The sequence below is a fragment of the Stegostoma tigrinum genome, chromosome 1 (assembly GCF_030684315.1).
Source record: "Stegostoma tigrinum isolate sSteTig4 chromosome 1, sSteTig4.hap1, whole genome shotgun sequence".
In the NCBI taxonomy this organism is placed as follows: Eukaryota; Metazoa; Chordata; class Chondrichthyes; order Orectolobiformes; family Stegostomatidae; genus Stegostoma; species Stegostoma tigrinum.
In genome coordinates, this window is record NC_081354.1 from 132,265,482 (window position 1) to 132,284,697 (window position 19,216).

Consider the following 19,216-nt stretch of genomic DNA (forward strand, 5'->3'; position numbering starts at 1 on the left):
CTGCTCATGCAATAAAATACACTGATACCTTCAGTTTTGATAACTGCCCCAGTTCTTTAGCAGCAGTGAAAATCAGCTGAGTTCCCTGTGATCGCATGTATTAGAAGGAAGAAAAACAATCAAAAACTGAATTTTCACAAAATCTTTAAAAATAAATTTTAATAAATGGACCGCAAATGTGCTATATATATACACATTTATATTATGGTTTAGATTTCCTGGTCAACAGCAGAACACCAGCACTTGCCATTGATCTTAAAGAATGTTTCTCACAAAGATCGAACAAAATGTTTCCCTTTCCTAAGTTTTATATTGTAATATTGAAATCTGACATTCCATAAACCTAAAATTTGTATTTCAAGACTAGAGAAGTTGTACATGTGACTTACTATGCCTTTAAAATCCTGTTAGACCTCATTATACAAGGTGAAACATTTCCAGAGTTATTTTTGTGGTATTACACTGTAACGGTGATGTTTATGTAAGTTCAGTGATTTCTAAGATTGTTATCTGCAGAGACTTCAACAATATAACCTGTCAAGTAACAGGGAATTACTGTCAGCAATTTGTGGACATGTGTACTTAATTGTGCATCTGCAGGCATCAGAAGTTACTGTCAGTTTCACACATATAACAATGACACTAACAGCTTTGCTATCAAAACTAACACAAAATCCGGTCCTAAATATTGTATCCATAATTAAGGTGCAGATATTTAAATCAGAAGGCATCTAATTATATCAATATAATTATAGTATGAATTAATTCATTATTATTCAAGTGAAGCAATCTCCAGTGCCTATTAGAATATCTTACTTATGAATTAATCTGCTACATAATGCTTGAGGTGATAATTTATCGATCAAGAGCCCAGTATGCTCCCAGGGTGAAAAGAAACTACCACGACTGAACCAGACGTTTGCATGATTCATATCCATTTTTACACTGTAATTAAATGTACTGTAACTATTATAGCCTCAGACCTCTCCACAGACCTAAAAATAATTGTTTAAAAAAAACTCCAACTGGAGTGAGGCAGTAGCAAGAGGTAGACCAGCTAGTGGGAAGGATTTTCCTGGGAAGGAACCAAGGGATCGGTTAAAGTGTGTTTGCTTTAATGCAAGGAGTATCAGGAATAAAAGTGATGAACTTACAGCATGGATCAGTACCTGGTGCTGTGATGTTGTGGCCATAACGGAGACATGGGTTTCTCATGGGCAGGAATGGTTGCTGGATCTTCCAGGGTTTAGAACATTTAAAAAGAATAGGGAGGGGGGAAAAAGAGGAGGGGGTGTAGCACTACTAATCAGAGAGGGTATCACAGCTACAGAAGCTTCCTTTGTCGAGGAAGATCTGCCTACTGAGTCAGTATGGGTGGAAATTAGGAATAGCAAGGGAGTAGTCACCTCGTTAGGGGTTTACTACAGGCCCCCCAATAGCAGCAGGGAGATTGAAGAAAGCATAGGTCGACAGATTTTGGAAAAGTGTGCACGCAGTAGGGTTGTTGTAATGGGTGACTTTAACTTTCCTAATATTGATTGGAACCTCCTTAGAGCAGAAGATTTGAATGGAGCTGTTTTTGTAAGGTGTGTTCAGGAGGGTTTCCTAACGCAGTACGTTGACAGGCCGACAAGGGGAGAGGCCATTCTAGACTTGGTGCTCGGAAACAAGCCGGGGCAGGTATCAGATCTTGTGGTGGGAGAGCATTTTGGTGACAGTGACCATAACTGCCTCACATTCTACATAGCTATGGAGAAGGAGAGGATTAGGCAGAATGGGAGGATATTTAATTGGGGAAGAGGAAACTATGATGCGATTAGACATGAGTTAGGAAGCATGGACTGGGAGCAGTTGTTCCATGGTAAGGGAACTATCGACATGTGGAGACGGTTTAAGGAACAGTTGTTGGGAGTGATGAGTAAATATGTCCCTCTGAGACAGGCAAGAAGGGGTAAGATTAGGGAACCTTGGATGACGAGAGCGGTGGAGCTTCTAGTGAAAAGGAAGAAGGTAGCTTACATAAGGTGGAGGAAGCTAGGGTCAAGTTCAGCTAGAGAGGATTACATGCAGGCAAGGAAGGAGCTCAAAAATGGTCTGAGGAGAGCCAGGAGGGGGCACGAGAAAGGCTTGGCAGAAGGAATCCGGGAAAACACAAAGGCATTTTACACTTACGTGAGGAATAAGAGAATGGTCAAAGAAAGAGTAGGGCCGATCAGGGATAGCATAGGGAACTTGTGTGTGGAGCCTGAGGAGGTAGGGGAAGCCCTAAATGAGTTTTTTGCTTCTGTCTTTACGAAAGAAACAAACTTTGTAGTGAATGAAACCTTTGAAGAGCAGGTGTGCATGCTGGAATGGATAGAGATAGACGAAGCTGATGTGCTGAAAATTTTGTCAAACATTAAGATTGACAAGTCGCCAGGCCCGGATCAGATTTGTCCTCGGCTGCTTTGGGAAGCGAGAAATGCAATTGCTTCGCCACTTGCGAAGATCTTTGCATCCTCGCTCTCCGCTGGAGTCGTACCTGAGGACTGGAGAGAGGCAAATGTAATTCCTCTCTTCAAGAAAGGAAATAGGGAAATCCCCGGCAATTATAGACCGGTAAGTCTCACGTCTGTCGTCTGCAAGGTGTTAGAAAGGATTCTGATGGATAAGATTTATGACCATCTGGAAGAGCATGGCTTGATCAAATACAGTCAACACGGCTTTGTGAGGGGTAGGTCATGCCTTACAAACCTTATCGAGTTTTTTGAGGATGTGACTAGAAAAGTTGATGAGGGTCGAGCTGTGGATGTGGTGTATATGGACTTCAGTAAGGCATTTGATAAGGTTCCCCATGGTAGGCTCATTCAGAAGGTCAGGAGGAATGGGATACAGGGGAACTTAGCTGCTTGGATACAGAATTGGCTGGCCAACAGAAGACAGCGAGTGGTAGTAGAAGGAAAATATTCTGCCTGGAAGTCAGTGGTGAGTGGAGTTCCACAGGGCTCTGTCCTTGGGCCTCTACTGTTTGTAATTTTTATTAATGACTTGGATGAGGGGATTGAAGGATGGGTCAGCAAGTTTGCAGACGACACAAAGGTCGGAGGTGTCGTTGACAGTGTAGAGGGCTGTTGTAGGCTGCAGCGGGACATTGACAGGATGCAGAGATGGGCTGAGAGGTGGCAGATGGAGTTCAACCTGGATAAATGCGAGGTGATGCATTTTGGAAGGTCGAATTTGAAAGCTGAGTACAGGATTAAGGATAGGATTCTTGGCAGCGTGGAGGAACAGAGGGATCTTGGTGTGCAGATACATAGATCCCTTAAAATGGCCACCCAAGTGGACAGGGTTGTTAAGAAAGCATATGGTGTTTTGGCTTTCATTAACAGGGGGATTGAGTTTAAGAGTCGTGAGATCTTGTTGCAGCTCTATAAAACTTTGGTTAGACCGCACTTGGAATACTGCATCCAGTTCTGGTCGCCCTATTATAGGAAAGATGTGGATGCTTTGGAGAGGGTTCAGAGGAGGTTTACCAGGATGCTGCCCGGACTGGAGGGCTTATCTTATGAAGAGAGGTTGACTGAGCTCGGTCTCTTTTCATTGGAGAAAAGGAGGAGGAGAGGGGACCTAATTGAGGTATACAAGATAATGAGAGGCATAGATAGAGTTGATAGCCAGAGACTATTTCCCAGGGCAGAAATGGCTAGCACGAGGGGTCATAGTTTTAAGCTGTTTGGAGGAAAGTATAGAGGGGATGTCAGAGGCAGGTTCTTTACGCAGAGAGTTGTGGGAGCATGGAATGCGTTGCCAGCAGCAGTTGTGGAAGCAAGGTCATTGGGGTCATTTAAGAGACTGCTGGACATGTATATGGTCACAGAAATTTGAGGGTGCATACATGAGGATCAATGGTCGGCACAACATTGTGGGCTGAAGGGCCTGTTCTGTGCTGTACTGTTCTATGTTCTCTGTTCTATGTTCTATGTGGTCACCCCGGATAAACTTACATATTCCATTGACTGAATAGAAATCATTGTGTAGGCTGGCTTGCAAAGTACCAATTGATTCACAACATTCACCACAAAATAAATCAGACGGGGAGTGAAGGCTCTTGTGGTGTGTTGGTAATATTGCTACCTCTGAGCCATGAAACATGGGTCCAAATCACACCTGGCTCCAGTGGTTTGTCATAACACATCTGAACAGACTACTTAAAAACTCTAGATCAGTGGAGAAGTGGGTCATATTTGCTGTTGTACAATAGTTTAAGACAGACTGTCAATACTTAAAATTTCATTTCATATGATAATTTATTTCTGAAGCTACCATCATGGATTGCAAAGTAAAAATGGGAGGAAGTGTCGGAGGACCACCATTAACAATCCGACCCCACCACCCAAGACATTTTTGCATGCCCTCCCCTGTCTGCTTTCCGGAGAGACCACTCTCTCCGTGACTCCCTTGTTCGCTCCACACTGCCCTCCAACCCCACCACACCCGGCACCTTCTCCTGCAACCGCAGGAAATGCTACACTTGTCCCCACACCTCCTCCCTCACCCCTATCCCAGGCCCCAAGATGACATTCCACATTAAGCAGAGGTTCACCTGCACATCTGCCAACGTGGTATACTGCATCCACTGTACCCGGTGCGGCTTCCTCTACATTGGGGAAACCAAGCGGAGGCTTGGGGACCGCTTTGCAGAACACCTCCGCTCAGTTCGCAACAAACAACTGCACCTCCCAGTCGCAAACCATTCCCACTCCCCCTCCCATTCTCTAGACGACATGTCCATCATGGGCCTCCTGCACTGCCACAATGATACCACCCGAAGGTTGCAGGAACAGCAACTCATATTCCGCCTGGGAACCCTGCAGCCATATGGTATCAATGTGGACTTCACCAGTTTCAAAATCTCCCCTTCCCCTACTGCATCCCTAAACCAGCCTAGTTCGTCTCCTCCCCCGACTGCACCACACAACCAGCCCAGCTCTTCCCCCCCACCCACTGCATCCCAAAACCAGTCCAACCTGTCTCTGCCTCCCTAACCGGTTCTTCCTCTCACCCATCCCTTCCTCCCACCCCAAGCCGCACCCCCAGCTACCTACTAACCTCATCCCACCTCCTTGACCTGTCCGTCTTCCCTGGACTGACCTATCCCCTCCCTACCTCCCCACCTATACTCTCTCCACCTATCTTCTTTACTCTCCATCTTCGGTCCGCCTCCCCCTCTCTCCCTATTTATTCCAGTTCCCTCTCCCCATCCCCCTCTCTGATGAAGGGTCTAGGCCCGAAACGTCAGCTTTTGTGCTCCTGAGATGCTGCTTGGCCTGCTGTGTTCATCCAGCCTCACATTTTATTATCTTAGACTGATGGAAAATATCTGTTTAATTCCTCTGCCATTTCCTCATTCCCCATAACTGTCCCTTCAGCTTCATTTTCTAAGGGGCCTATGTTAACTTTGACCTCTCTCTTACATTTTGTATATTTAAAGAAGTTCTTATGTCAGTTCTTAAATTCTTTACTAGCTTGTCCTCATAGTTTATTTTCTCTGTTTTTATCATCTTTTTCATCCTCCTTTTCTGGTGTTATGGACCAGACCAAGCCCCTAAGAAATATGTTAAGAAGATAGCCGAGACATTAACATTTTCTTCTCTTAAAGGCAGGTGTCAGGTGTTGAATTTCATTGCAATTCAACTGGTCAAACAAAACAGACTTTATTCATACACCACAGATAAAATACAACAAAAGAAAGAAATTGGAGTAACTAAACTCTGTTGAAAAACTGAACAGAATATTTGAAACAGAATATTTGATTAATTTACTGCAAAACAGTAACTGTTCCAAAATAGTAACATCCCACAAACACGCCCTTGGCAAAAGCAAATTCAGTGAAATAGACTGTCTGACATGCAATTCTCCAGTCAGGAGGAAAAATAAACATCAAGAAAAAACTGAGAGACAAAGTATGAGGCAGAGATATACTGCGGCTTCCAAGTCTAGCTTCAAGGTCCCACCAACTGCCACTGAAAAATTAAAACTAAAAATACTGATTCTGTGGGAGCTTGACTCCACATATTCTGGCTGCTTCTGTTGATCCAACTTTAAAACAAAACCAATGCCTCACAAGCTGTTTACTTTATTGGCTTTGGAGCAAACTGCCTGGCATTGCTGTCACAACCTCTCTGCATAAAAATAACCAAGATGCAATAGATCTCTTAAAATCGGAGTATCATCACACCAGGTTCTGAATTTATCCCAGTGTTAGGGATATCATTGACTTTTGCCTCCTTATAAAGTTTTTCTTTCAGCGACGGTAGATCGAGCATGGGCTGGAGTAATGGCGTAGATCAAGAGTGGGCTGGCAGAAGTGGGCCAGTGAGGCAGCCCAAGGGTGGGTTGGTGAGGCAGCAGTGGGGATATCCAGCAAGTGAGGCAGCCCAGAGAGGGACTCTAGCAGAGGAATGACAAGGGCTGGAAAGTCAGGAGCAGGACTCTGGCGGAGGAATGGTGAGGGATGGGAAGACCAGAGCAGGACTCCGGCAGAAGAATGGATAGGGCCACAAAGCCCGAAGCAGGGCTGGGGCTGTGGAAAGGAAAGCTAGATTTTCTTAAGTGTTTTCTTATCTTATTCTAAGTGATTGTGAATGGTGCCATGTATGTACGGAGAAAGTACACATTTTTCAATGTATTTTTACATTGAATACCTGCAACAATAAAATGATTCAATTCAATTGGCTAGCCATGGTTGGTTTATCCGTTTCTTTGAATCTCTCCTCCCCATTGGGTCTATTTTTGCTGAGAGTCATAAATTACCTTCTGAAATATCTGCCACTGCTTGCTCGTCTATCCAACTAGAAGCTGTTCTTCCAGCTTGTGCAGATCTTTGCCAGAGCACTGCAGTGAACCCGAGACAGAGATGAAGGCCATTGAACATGGTGGTGTGTTGAAATGGCAGCATCTACCAGCCTCAACATCCAAAGGATCATTAGCTGGCATTTCTGCCACCTGCTACCAATACACACATATTTCCCTTCCTCAGGGACTGTTCCCTCAGGAACACCTTGGTCCGCTCCTTCTCCACTCCCAAAATCTCCCCTCAGCACCTTCCTATGCAACTGTAGAAGGGGCAGAGATAGGGTGAATAGCCAAGACCTTTTCCCCAGAGTGGGGGAGTCCAAAACTACAGGACCTAGGTTTAAGGGGAGAGGGGAAAGATTTAAAAGGGACCTGGGGGGAAACTTTTTTCACACAAAGAGTGGTGCATGCATGGAATGAGTTGTCAGAGGAAGTAGTAGCGGTGGGTACAATTACAATATTTAAGAAAACACTTGGGCAGGTATGTGGATAGGAAAGGTTTCGACGGATATGGAGCAAATGCAGGCAACTGGGGATAGTTGAGTTTAGGAAACCTAGTTGGCAAGGATGAGTTCAGCTGAATGGTCCGTTTCTGTGCTGTAAACCTCTATTACTCAACATCATTGCAGAAGAGATTGTAGAGGAAGTCTGCTTGACTGACCACTGAAACAATTCTCTTCCTCTAAGTAACCAATCAATACTGAAAAAAACTTTCCCTGTTGAATCTGGCAGCTGAGCTGCGAGGTTTCTTTGCAGCTATTAAAGTCAAATGGCTTGAAGAACCTGAGGAAAACTTAGGGCATCCAGGGTCATGGGGATGGGGTGAGTAAAGGCATTGGTATTCGATCAGCCATGATCATACTAGATGGTGAGGTATGCTTAACAGGCTGATTGGCCTGCTCCTTTTCCTGTGCACATGTGAATACTTACCTGAATACACTACCTGTAGGACAGATGGGCAGGCTACCTAAGTTTCTGCCACATGATTCTACAACTAACTGTGAGCTGGTCGAACTTCTGTGATAAATACACAAGACATAGCAATGGAAGTACGCCATTTGGTCCATTGTGTCTGCTCCGCCAGTCAATGAGATCATGGCCGATTTGGTAATCCTTAACTCTCTTTTCCCATCTTTTCCCCATAACTGATTCCCTCTCTGATTGAAAATCTGTCTATCACAGCCTTGATATTACTTAGCGGTCCAACCCTCATGTGGTAAATACCACAGATTTACTACATTCAAAGAAGAAAATCCACCTCATCTCTGTCATAAAACATACAACACTTACTGAGATATTATTGCAGTTAATACATTCATGAGATGTGTGCATCGCTGGCTAAGTCAATATTCTATGGACTGCCTCCAATACTGGTATATCTTTCCTTAGATAAGGGGAACAACATTGTTCACAGTATTCCAGGTGTGTTCTAACTCATGCCTTATTTAGCTTTTGTAAAACATGCCTAATTTTATAGTTCATTCCCTTTGACATACTGGCTAACATTCTATCTACCTTCTGTCATACCTGCTGAATCTGGTGGAGAGCATTTTGTGATTCATGGGGGAAGCCCTCTCTATGCTGCAGCTTTCTGCACTCTTTCCCTATTTATAAAATATTCAGCTTTTTGATTCTTCCTGCCAAAGTCCATAACCTCACATTTTTCCACATTATATTTCATCTGCCAAGATATTGCCCAGTCAGTTAACTTGTCTATACCCCGTATAGATTCTTTGTCATCCTCACCATTTTCCTTCCCAACTATTTCTATGTCATCAACAATCTTGATGATAGCACATACGCTACCATCATCCAAGGCACTAATATACATTGTAAATTATTGTGGCCCAGCACTGATCCCTGTGGCACCAAGGACAGGTTGCCATCCTGAAAGTGCCTCCTTTACCCCAACACAGTTTTTTTTTAATTAGTTAGTCAATTGTCTGGTCATGTTAACAGTCTGGCCACAACTAAGAACAAAGTGTGAGGGCTTCCCAAAGTGGGGATTGGCTTAAAGTTTGGAATTGCTGGCTCCAAGGTATCAATAGCTCCAAGGAACTCTGACTGAATTATAACAACTGTGTTCCCTCACTGGCAAGTCCCCACTTTCACTGGCCCTCCCTTGTTCTTTCCTTTCTCTGTTCAGTTCCCACCTTGGAGGCTACCGCAATTTTCATGTCTCAAAATGGTGTCACAGAGTCAAAAGGTTTTGGGATGCACTGACCTAGAAGGACAGGAGCAGCAGTTGCATGGGAACAACAGCACATGAGGCTACCCCTCCAAACCAAATATCTTCCAAACTGGAACAATGTCAGTGGTCCTTCACTGTTGCTGGGTTGATGTCCTGAAACTCCCTTCCTACATTATCCTACACGCCAAGGACTACACAACAGCACTATCGTACACAACAAGGACTTCACTGTAGGGCAAGTAAGGATGCACAATTAACACCATTCTAGCAAATGATGCCTATATACGACAAATTAATTTTTAAAAATGACCTCCGACCTCTTCAGGATGCTTTGGCTGGGATCATAAAAGTAAAAAAAGTCATTCCAAGTATGTATTTGCAGATAATCAGACTAATTAACTAGCAGCCTAACATTACTCTAGTATAATTTATTTAACAAACAACAAAAATTTGTCCATTTGCTGAGTTAACAGTACAGCATTTGTCCCAAAATATCAATAATTTAAATATGTTCAGAAGGGTAGCACTGACTCAACATAACATCATGCATGAGTGATAATGGGAACTGCAGATACTGGAGAATCCAAGATAATAAAATGTGAGGCTGGATGAACACAGCAGGCCCAGCAGCATCTCAGGAGCACAAAAGCTCTGATGAAGGGTCTAGGCCCGAAACATCAGCTTTTGTACTCCTGAGATGCTGCTGGGCCTGCTGTGTTCATCCAGCCTCACATTTTAATAACATCATGCGTGGTTTTGCATTGTTCAGTTCACAATGCAAAAGTTATGTTCCAGCAGCACATTAAGCACTCACGATGACTGTGTCACAGTAAAGGCAGCATGAACACTGCAAAGACATTTTCATAAAGTTTTTATTGGCACAAGGCTTCAACTTCAGTTGTGAAAAGTTAAACAGAATTAACACAAAACAGATCTTGTAGTAATGATCACAGTAGACAATCTGCTTTATCAAAGGCTTCCTCATTCTTTATGTATGGTTGCTTGACAGCTATCACAATAAACAGCTAGCCATTGTGTCACGGACAGAAATTAATCTTTCAACACAAGCCAGATTAATAATGCGGTTAGATGTTGTTGGAAATTGAGGAGATCTTTATGTCAATGTAAAATTGTGAAAGCCTGTGTGACTGTTGTCAGCTTTCTGTTACACATATTTATGATATGCAAATTGTAAAATAGCATATTTAAACAAGTGCAGAGGAATAAGCAGTAAAGTTTTAGGTATTAATAATTCTTAAGCAATTAACAAAATTACTGGAATACCATTACAGCAAACAGATTTATAGATGATGTATTTGCAAGCATTCTGTCTCGATTGTAGATCAATACAGCTATGTCAGTTACTTAAGAGTCACTTAATCTAAAATAATATTTGTTCATTTGCTTTTAACACTTTTGAATATTAACAGAAATATAACATGGGCAAAAAAGGTTAAGTGACTTCAAAACTGAAGTTACCCTCATCAGCCCTGCACTCACTCACATGGTATTGTTCATCGTTCTGAAACTTATTGACCAGAGGCGCTGCCTCTTTTATAAGTGGAAGCTAAGACACCCACTTTGCAGCATGTCTGGGGGGTTCTGACATGAGCACAGAGTCGGACAGGCTATGTGCGCTCTGAGCATGGTCCTTTTAAAACATTTAAAGGGCCAAGTCATGCTAAGGGCATCAATCTGGCACAAAACCTGATTGTCATGAAACTCACATGAGCGCTATAACAGGGGGAGCCCACAGGACCCAAGAATTTCTAGAATAATGGAAAGCTGAAAATCTGGGTGCAGGCAGTTAAAGAGGGATACAGAAGTTCTGAAAACAGTAACTAGGACAGCGAAACCACCAGAAATGGTGATCAAATTTTCCAAGGAGTGGCAATCACACTCACATTGCCACATTGCTCCTTCTTTACCATTAAGAAAGACCTCTGTCCTTCTGACAGGAGATTCTGATCAGGGCTCCTTCAGAAGTTCGGAGACTGTACTTTAAGCTTGACAAGTGCTTTGCAGTGCAGGGTAGTCAGGGGAGTCAAAACTACTTTGATAACTCTTGTGAAAGGGTAAGCATGTATAAGAGTGAAGTTGGAGCGCTAGGTGACTCCTATGGGGGAGGGGGTTGCAGGGAGGTCCAGGCACCAACAGTATAGGGGCGGGCAGTTGGTCCAGAAGAAGGAGCTGAGTATGATGGGTCTAAGGGAAGTGCAGTTGGGGGTTGCCAGTTTAATAGTTAGTCTAGGTATTCACATTCCGAACTTTTCCCAGGTAACAATTTAATTGTTTCCACTGGAACCCTCGAAATTTTCCAACTTTAACAGATACTTTTGGAAAAAGAGTCCCAGGTGCAGGGGAATTGTCCATTGGAATCATCAATTTCCAAGTCAATTCCCTCCTATTTCAAGAACTCCACAGGTTCCCAATGTGCAATTCTCATTTATAGTGCGCAAATGATTATCTGCCGTTGGAAAGCCTGGGCTGATATCCAGGCATCCTAAGAGACGGTGGCAACAAGAAGGCTCTTACAGTTCTGAGAAAAGGAACTGAAAGGCCAGAAAAAAAATAATAAGCCATCAAAGGTAGCAGCAATCAGGAGGAATCCCCTGAGGAACTGGACGGAGATTTTCAAGAGGTAACCATTACAGACGAACTGAGGAATATGCTCCAAGAGGTGAATTAGTACCACATGCAAGCTGTATGTGAACAAGGCTAAGAAAGACCCTGCTGGAGCGGAGGAGGAGCTGAAGATGAACCTGGGATTCACTGCTGAATTCGCTATTGAAATATCAGGAAGTGAGCAGGTGTTCAGGCATTCAAAGCTGAAGCAACAATGGAGATAACAAAGTGTTTAGCTAGATGAACACAGCAAGCCAAGCATCTTAGGTGCAGAAAAGTTGACGTTTTGGGCCTAGACCCTTCATCCAGCTCTACATTTTGTTATCTCGGATTCTCCAGCATCTGCATTTCCTATTATCTCTGGAGCAACAATGGAGGGAGTTAAGAAGTGGAAATTTTGAGAGACAAGAATAACACTCCACTCTAGCAGAATATTTGAGCGTTAATGGGACTTCTGTAACTCTCAGTAATGACTGCTGTAAGACTGGGTTGTAAACAAATTAATTGGATTTGTCTTGGCTGTATCTGCCTTTTAATGTGCTTCACCACAGTTTGCTGGTTAATTTATATAAACATACGGACAAGGAACAAGAGTAGGCCACTTGGCCCTTTGAACTTGCTCCACCATTTGATAAGATCACTGCTGATCTGATTTTAACCTCAAATGTATATTCCTACATATCTCCAATCATCTCTACCTCCTTGGTAATCAAAAATCTATTTATCTCTGCCTTGAAAATATTTAGAGATCCTGCATCCACTGCCTTTTGAGGAAGGGAATTCCAAGACACATAGCCTTCAGAGACAACCTGTTTCCTAATTTCCATTTTAAATAGGCATCTGCTTATTTTTAAACAATGATCCCTAGCTCTAGATTCTTCCACAAGAGAACATCCTTTCAACCTTCAACTGGTCAAGTTCCCTCAGGATCTTACATGTTTCAATTAAATCAATTCTGACTCTTCTAAACTCCAGAGGATAAAGGCCTAGACTATCTAACCATTCCTCATAAGGCAATCTGTTCATTCTCGGTATTAGTCTCGTAAACCTTATCTGAACTGCTTCCAAAGCATTCACACCCTTCCACATGTACAGTGACCAGTAATGAACGCTGTATTCCAGATGTGGCCTCACCAATGCCCCATATAACTAAAGACTAACCCTGCTATCTATTCTCCTCGCAATAACCATATTAGCTTTATTTGCTTTCGTGAATAGTTACGGAACCTACATACTAACTTTGGGTGATTCATGCACTAGGTTACCCAGATTTTTCTGCATCTCAGAGCTCTGAAAACTCTGACGTCATGCTTCTCTTTTCATTCTTTATGTCAAAATGGTCAATTTTACACTTTCCAATATTCTACTCTACTTGTCAGATCTTTGCCCCTCAGAAACTATCTATATCCCTTTGTCGACTCCTTAGATCCTCTTCAAAATTCACCTTTCTACCTATATTTGTCTTATCAGCATATTTAGCTATTGTACTTTCAATTCCTTCATCCAAAGCATTTAAATAAATTGTCAAGTGTTGAGGCCCAAGCACCTACCCCTGTGACACAACACAACTGCCAGCCTGAAAAAGACCTACTTATTCCTATTCTTTCCTTCACGTGAGCAAGCCAATCTTCTATCAATGCCAAGATGTTACCCACTATTATCGCATCATGCTGATTTTGTATGCAGAGTAAAAAATAAATAATGTAATCTTTTACATTTTTGATTTGAAACAGTAAAGTTTACGCTTGATAGATCAAACACATGGAATGCTATGAATTTAACCTATTCATAAGGACTTGGATTTTTCATCTATTTTCAGAAGGTAACTGACCCCCAACTAGATGCTCACCAACTTGGGAGTCTGGTCCTGGGCTGTAAGATCTTGCTTCTTGCTTGAGTTAGGTTAAGAGATGTATACATTCTGTCCAACCTTAAGCTCACTATCACTGTCTTAGATGACTTATCCTTCTTATTGCTTCTTTCACCTTTAAATTGCTGACTGTTCTGAGCTTACAATTCTTTCTTGAGTTGCAAAGCTGTAAGCTTTGCAGAAAAGAATTAATTTATTATTATTTCATTTATAGAATATGACTATTAATGTGGATAACATTTATTCCTGAAACCTAAGTCTGCGTTATTTACATAAATCATTTGGTTTCTCTTTCACAGATAAAAATGGAAAAGTTTAGGAAAACAGTGAATTTTAAAATGTGTTGTAAGCCATTGTTGACAGTCCTTCAGACAGGTTGTGTGACATAATATGGCACTGAAAATCGAGAAGTATCTCTCATGCTAAATATTCAAGCATCAATCTTCTCTTTGGATACAACTAAACATTGAAGATGTTAAAGGAAAAACGGAGTGTACAACTTTACACACAGTCAGCAAACCAACGAAATCTCTCAGCTTTAACAAACAAGGGGGACAACTAATATACCTTCAAATAGCATACTGTCTCATGTTGTTAGACTGTGGAACTTTGTGCGGAAATAAATCAGGAGACAGAACATTTAATTTAGCAGAAACACTGCAAATCTAGAAGACTGGCACATACTGGAGCTAACTGTACTTCAAGTGACAATACGTGCTATTAAATGAACAGAAAGAATGCAACAAAAACACCTAGAGACAGACACATAAGCAATATCATACTTACAATCATCTGTAAAAACCAGCATGTAGAGCAATTAAAGAAAGTCATCAGTCAACTTAAGACCAGATCATTGTATTTTCTGAATACATGCTATAGACAAGATTGATTGCAATTAAAATCAATCATTTTTGAATGGAAACACACAATGCTATCCGATGGAATGAGCCAAGTTCAATCCCTGCTCTGTGCTGAATTGGTACACCAAATAGGGAAAGGAAAACAAGATAGGTCTCTGCCTGGTATGGAGAAGGCCTTGTCAGAGGATTTCCAAAGCAGCAATGATATTAATATTTCTAAAAACAAAATGTCAAGTGTACATTGTGGTGGGACAAGTCCAAGATAAATCTCAACTGTGGCTATATATCTATTTCACAATCTTGTAATGTTAGGACATACAAAATAGGCACTTTAGTGAGATGGGGCAGGTGGGGGGTGTTACAAATTGCTTTGATTTTTAAGACCACTAAGTTAAACTTACTGGGGTACAGGGTTGTTTCCTGGCCCATACTCAGTACTATGTAGTTCGTGGCACACAAATCTAGAGGTCTAAGACTCCTCAGATTTAATCAACAAACTGAAGATAAGTCATTGATACAGTTAGGTCTCTACAGAAACTTGCCCAATAAGAAACATTAAATACAGTCTGACTCCCTTACCATCAGCAACTTCTAGCGAAATTTCAAGATGTGGTTGGAGCTAGCAACAGCGAGGAAAGCAGGGGTGAAGAGTGGTGGTGTTAGACTTATTGCCGCTGCTGTGCAGCTCCTCTTGGCTCTAAAGATCTTTTAATTTGTCTAAAAAAAGCTCATCATTGGTAATCAATGGGAATGTTGAAGAATCTTGAGAACAGAAGACTAAATCTTGCCCTGCACAGCAACGTAAAATGTCCTTTGACAGCATTAGGCTTGTAATTAACATATATAAATGCCCAACACCAATTCTAGGTAACTGTCTGGAACACCAAACATATGTTAAGTTAATTTTGCATGCAAAGTCAGTGCAGATTTATTGCAGGCTTTCCCATTGTTCAATTGATATATTGAAAAAAGGCATCAGGCATACTATTTCTATACTCATGAATTTAAACCTTTACTTAAAGCAGCTGCAAAATTAGAGATCTCACACCTTAAAATAGTTTTCATTGTGTTATACAAGTATCATCAGGTTGAGATTTTAAAACGTCAGTAGATAATGCAGATTCTAAGCTTGAATTCCTCTCTACCATTTCACTTGAATGGTCATCCTGGGAGCAATACTTCAACAAACCTCATTAGCAAATCCATTCAACCTGAAAATGTTACAGCTAGAGGATTATTTCTTCATTAATTGGAGAGCAGAGAAAAGAAGAATGATAAAACAGGAATTACACTTTTTTTTCCCCTGAGGGACGTCTTCTCTGTATCTACTCACAGGAGTACACTTGATCAGTGAGAAATTCAACAACTGTTCAAAAAGTCCAGTCAAAGACTTAAAGCAATGTGTAAAGTACAAACTGGTAAAACTGAGGGAAAATTAATACTACAATCCGATTATTCAGAGACAAATAAAGTGCAAGTTCATCTTCATAAGATTCCTTTTACTTATCAAAGGTATCCTTGCTGAGGGAACAGAATCATAGAATTGTTAAAGAACAGAAAGAGACTATTTGTTCATCTGTCTGCATTGGTTGTACTACCCAGTGCCAATCTCCTGCTTTTTCCCATATCCTTGCCCACCATTTCAATCCAAATAACCATTTGTTGCCCTCTTGAATGTGTCAATTGAACTTGTCTCCACCTCATTTCTGGACAACATGTGCAGAGAAGTCTTATGTTTCACATCGCCTTGCTTCATTTGCACATCATTTTACATCTGTGCCTTCTCATTCTTATTTTTTTCTCTTACAAGCAGATCAGCTTCTCCCTATCTACTCTATCCAGCTGTTTATGATTTTGAAAATCTCTATCAAATCTCCTCTCAGCCGTTCTTTCTCTAAGAAAAACAGTCCCAACTTCTTCAATCTATTCTCATAACCAAAGTTTCTCATTCCTGGAGCCATTCCTGTAAATGCTTCTGTACTCTCTCCAATGCATTTACATCTTTCCAAAATTGTGGCAACTACAACTGTATACAATACTCCAGCTGAGGTCTAACAAGTGTCGTGTACAAGTTCAACTTTACCTCCTTTCTTTTGTACCCTACACTGCAATTGTGAGAAGATATTGTATGTTTTCCTTACTGCTCTCTCCACCTGTCCTGCCACTTGCAATAATCTATGCATATATACTTCCAGGTCCTAACCCCTCCCTTAGAATTATAATCCTTATTTTATGTTGTCTTTCAGAAGTTCTTCTGACCAAAAAGCATCACATCACACTTCTCTGCATTGAACTTCATGTGCCATCTATCTGCCGACTTTACCAACTTGTTTATGTTCATATCAACTTGTCTGCTCTCCTTCTCACAGTTCATAATCGTCTAAGTTTTGTATCATCTGTAAACACTGAAATTATTCCCTGCTCACCAAGATCATTGATATAGATCAGGAAAAGAGAATTCCACAACAAACTTTCCTCCAGCCCAAAAGAAAATCCATTGATCATCACTCTCTGTTTCTTATGACTCAGCCAATCAGCTACTGACTCTTTTATTTCATGGCATATAACCTTCCTCACAAGCTTATTGTGTGGTATTGTGCCAAGCACCTTCTTAAAGTCCATGTATGTCACACGTCAACACACTACCCTTGTGCAGACTTTCTGTTACCTCTACAAAAACTACAGCAGTTTAGTTAAATATGATTTGCCCTTTACAAATCCATGATGACTCTTCCTTATTAACTGACCTTTTTCCAAATGATTACTAATTCTAACACAAATAATTGCCTCTGGGAGCTTCTCCACCACTGAAGTTAAACTTCAACGTAGCTTGAGTGACTTGTAATTTCTTGGTTTATTCTTACAACTTTTCTTGAATTAAGCTGTAATTTTTGCAGTTTTCCAGTCTTCTGCTTCTTTCCGCAAATCTAGGGAAGACTGAGAGATTGTGGGCAGTGCTCCTGCAATTTCCCCTCTCACTGTATTCAAAATCCTTAGAAGCATCTCATTTGGTCATGATGCCTTGAAACTTTAACTACCAACAGTAAGCCCAATCAATTTTGAACCCTTCTAGTCGAAGTTCCCTCCTGTTGCCATGGTTGGTTGCATTTCGCTCTCTCTTTGGTAAAGAAAGATGCAAAGTATTAATTTACCACCTCAGCTGTGCTCTCTTCCTCCAGTTGTAAATCCCCTTAATGGTCCTTAATCGACTCTACTTCTCCTTTTACAACTCTTAGAACGCAGTAAACAAAAAAGCTTATCATGATATCATAAAGCTGTCAGTCAAGCAGAGTTTTCCCTTCTTCCCACTCGTGAACAAAGTAAACCTTTTGCAGAATGTGGACTATCATTCAAGCATGCAAAACAAGGCTGGCTTAGGGCCCAGTCTCCTATGAAAGGATAACTGCTGAGGGATAGCATGTAGTTGAGAAACAGGGCGCCAATGACAGATCTTAGAGGGATTCTAGAGATAATGCTTTTGGATCTGGAACTGGAACTATTGCAATTATCATCTGGATAAAATTAAATAGAAAAAAATTGAAACAGGTGTAAGCAGTCCCACAGAACTGGTCAAAAATGGACCACTGTCAATTGTTTCAAAGTTTGCAGCCAAGTCAAGACGATGAGCAGAGAAATGCTTGTCACAACGATATACAATGTGATTGGTGACATTTATCATATTTCTTACATTTTTTATATTTTCTTGTGGGGTCTGAAAGTTGCTAACTGGCCAGCATTTATTGCCCATCCCCAGTTGCCCTTGAACTGAGAGGCTTGCTAGGCTATTTCGAGAGCAGTTGCGAGTCATCCACATTGCTGAAAGTCTGGAGTTATACAGAGGCCAGAACAGGTGAGGTCAACAGATTTCCTTCCTTGAAGAACTTTGGTGAGCCAGATGGATTTTTCAAGCAATCAGCAATGCTTTCATGATCATCAGTAGATTCAAGATTTTTAAAATTTAATTCAAATTCTACCATCTGCCACAGTGGGATTCAAACTCAGGTCTCCAGAACATTAGCTGAGTTTATGGATTAATAGTCTAGTGACTATACCATTAGGCCTCCCTGAATTTGTTATAAGACCTGTCTTAGTTCTAACGTAGGGTGGAAACCTAAGTAAAGGGTTTCAGACATGAAATTCCGGTAAAAGGGAGAATGGATTTGGTGGCAACAGCACTTTCAAGGATTTTGGAAAAGAAATAGAGGTTGCGGATGGTTTGCAAGGATGATGGGTCAAGGTTTTATTTAAGAGAATTGTTAAATTTGAAAGAAAGCGGAACAATGCCCAAACAAGGAGAACTGTTAACAACACTGGCAAGCACAGGGACGAGGAGGGAACATTAGACAGTTCAGCAGTTTAAGACAAATAGGGTCAAGATGAAATAACACCACACGGCTTGGTACCTTGTCACCATGTCATCTTTATTTACACATGACCAGTCCCTGACTTTAATACTGCCTCTTCAGAGCCAGCTCTCAGAGAAAACAGAACCTCTGATACTCTTGTTAACATCTCTCAGCCATGCTGATTGTACCAGATTAACAACCCCAATCAAGCAACTCATTTTTTGAGGACCAGCTGGGTGACCTCATTACAATCACCACATCCCTCTCCCTCTGAGTCCAAGGACACAGGCCAGTTTTTTTTTCGGAGAGCCTTCTGGGGCATTTTAGCATCACATCAGGTTCCTCTGACTCAGTGTCTGATACAGGGGCACATAAGACCATAAGACATAGGAGTGTAAGTAAGGCCATTCGGTCCATCGAGTCCACTCCACCATTTAATCATGGCTGATGGGCATTTCAACTCCACATAAGGTACGGGAGCTTGCCTCTG

The 19,216-nt window shown here is 41.5% G+C and overlaps 1 protein-coding gene across 13 annotated transcripts in view; it reads right to left on the bottom strand.

Moving 5' to 3' along the window:
* LOC125453124 (protein unc-13 homolog B) overlaps nucleotides 1–19,216 on the bottom strand; it is a 495,854-nt gene that overhangs the window by 35,389 nt on the left and 441,249 nt on the right. For 12 of the 13 annotated variants that reach the window (XM_059648694.1, XM_059648669.1, XM_059648650.1 and 9 more), the window contains one exon: nucleotides 29–85. The exons of the other annotated variant lie outside the window; for it this stretch is intronic. In XM_059648694.1, the coding sequence (XP_059504677.1) occupies nucleotides 29–85 (57 nt within the window). The remainder of the gene's footprint in view (nucleotides 1–28; nucleotides 86–19,216) is intronic. 13 annotated transcript variants of the gene reach the window in all.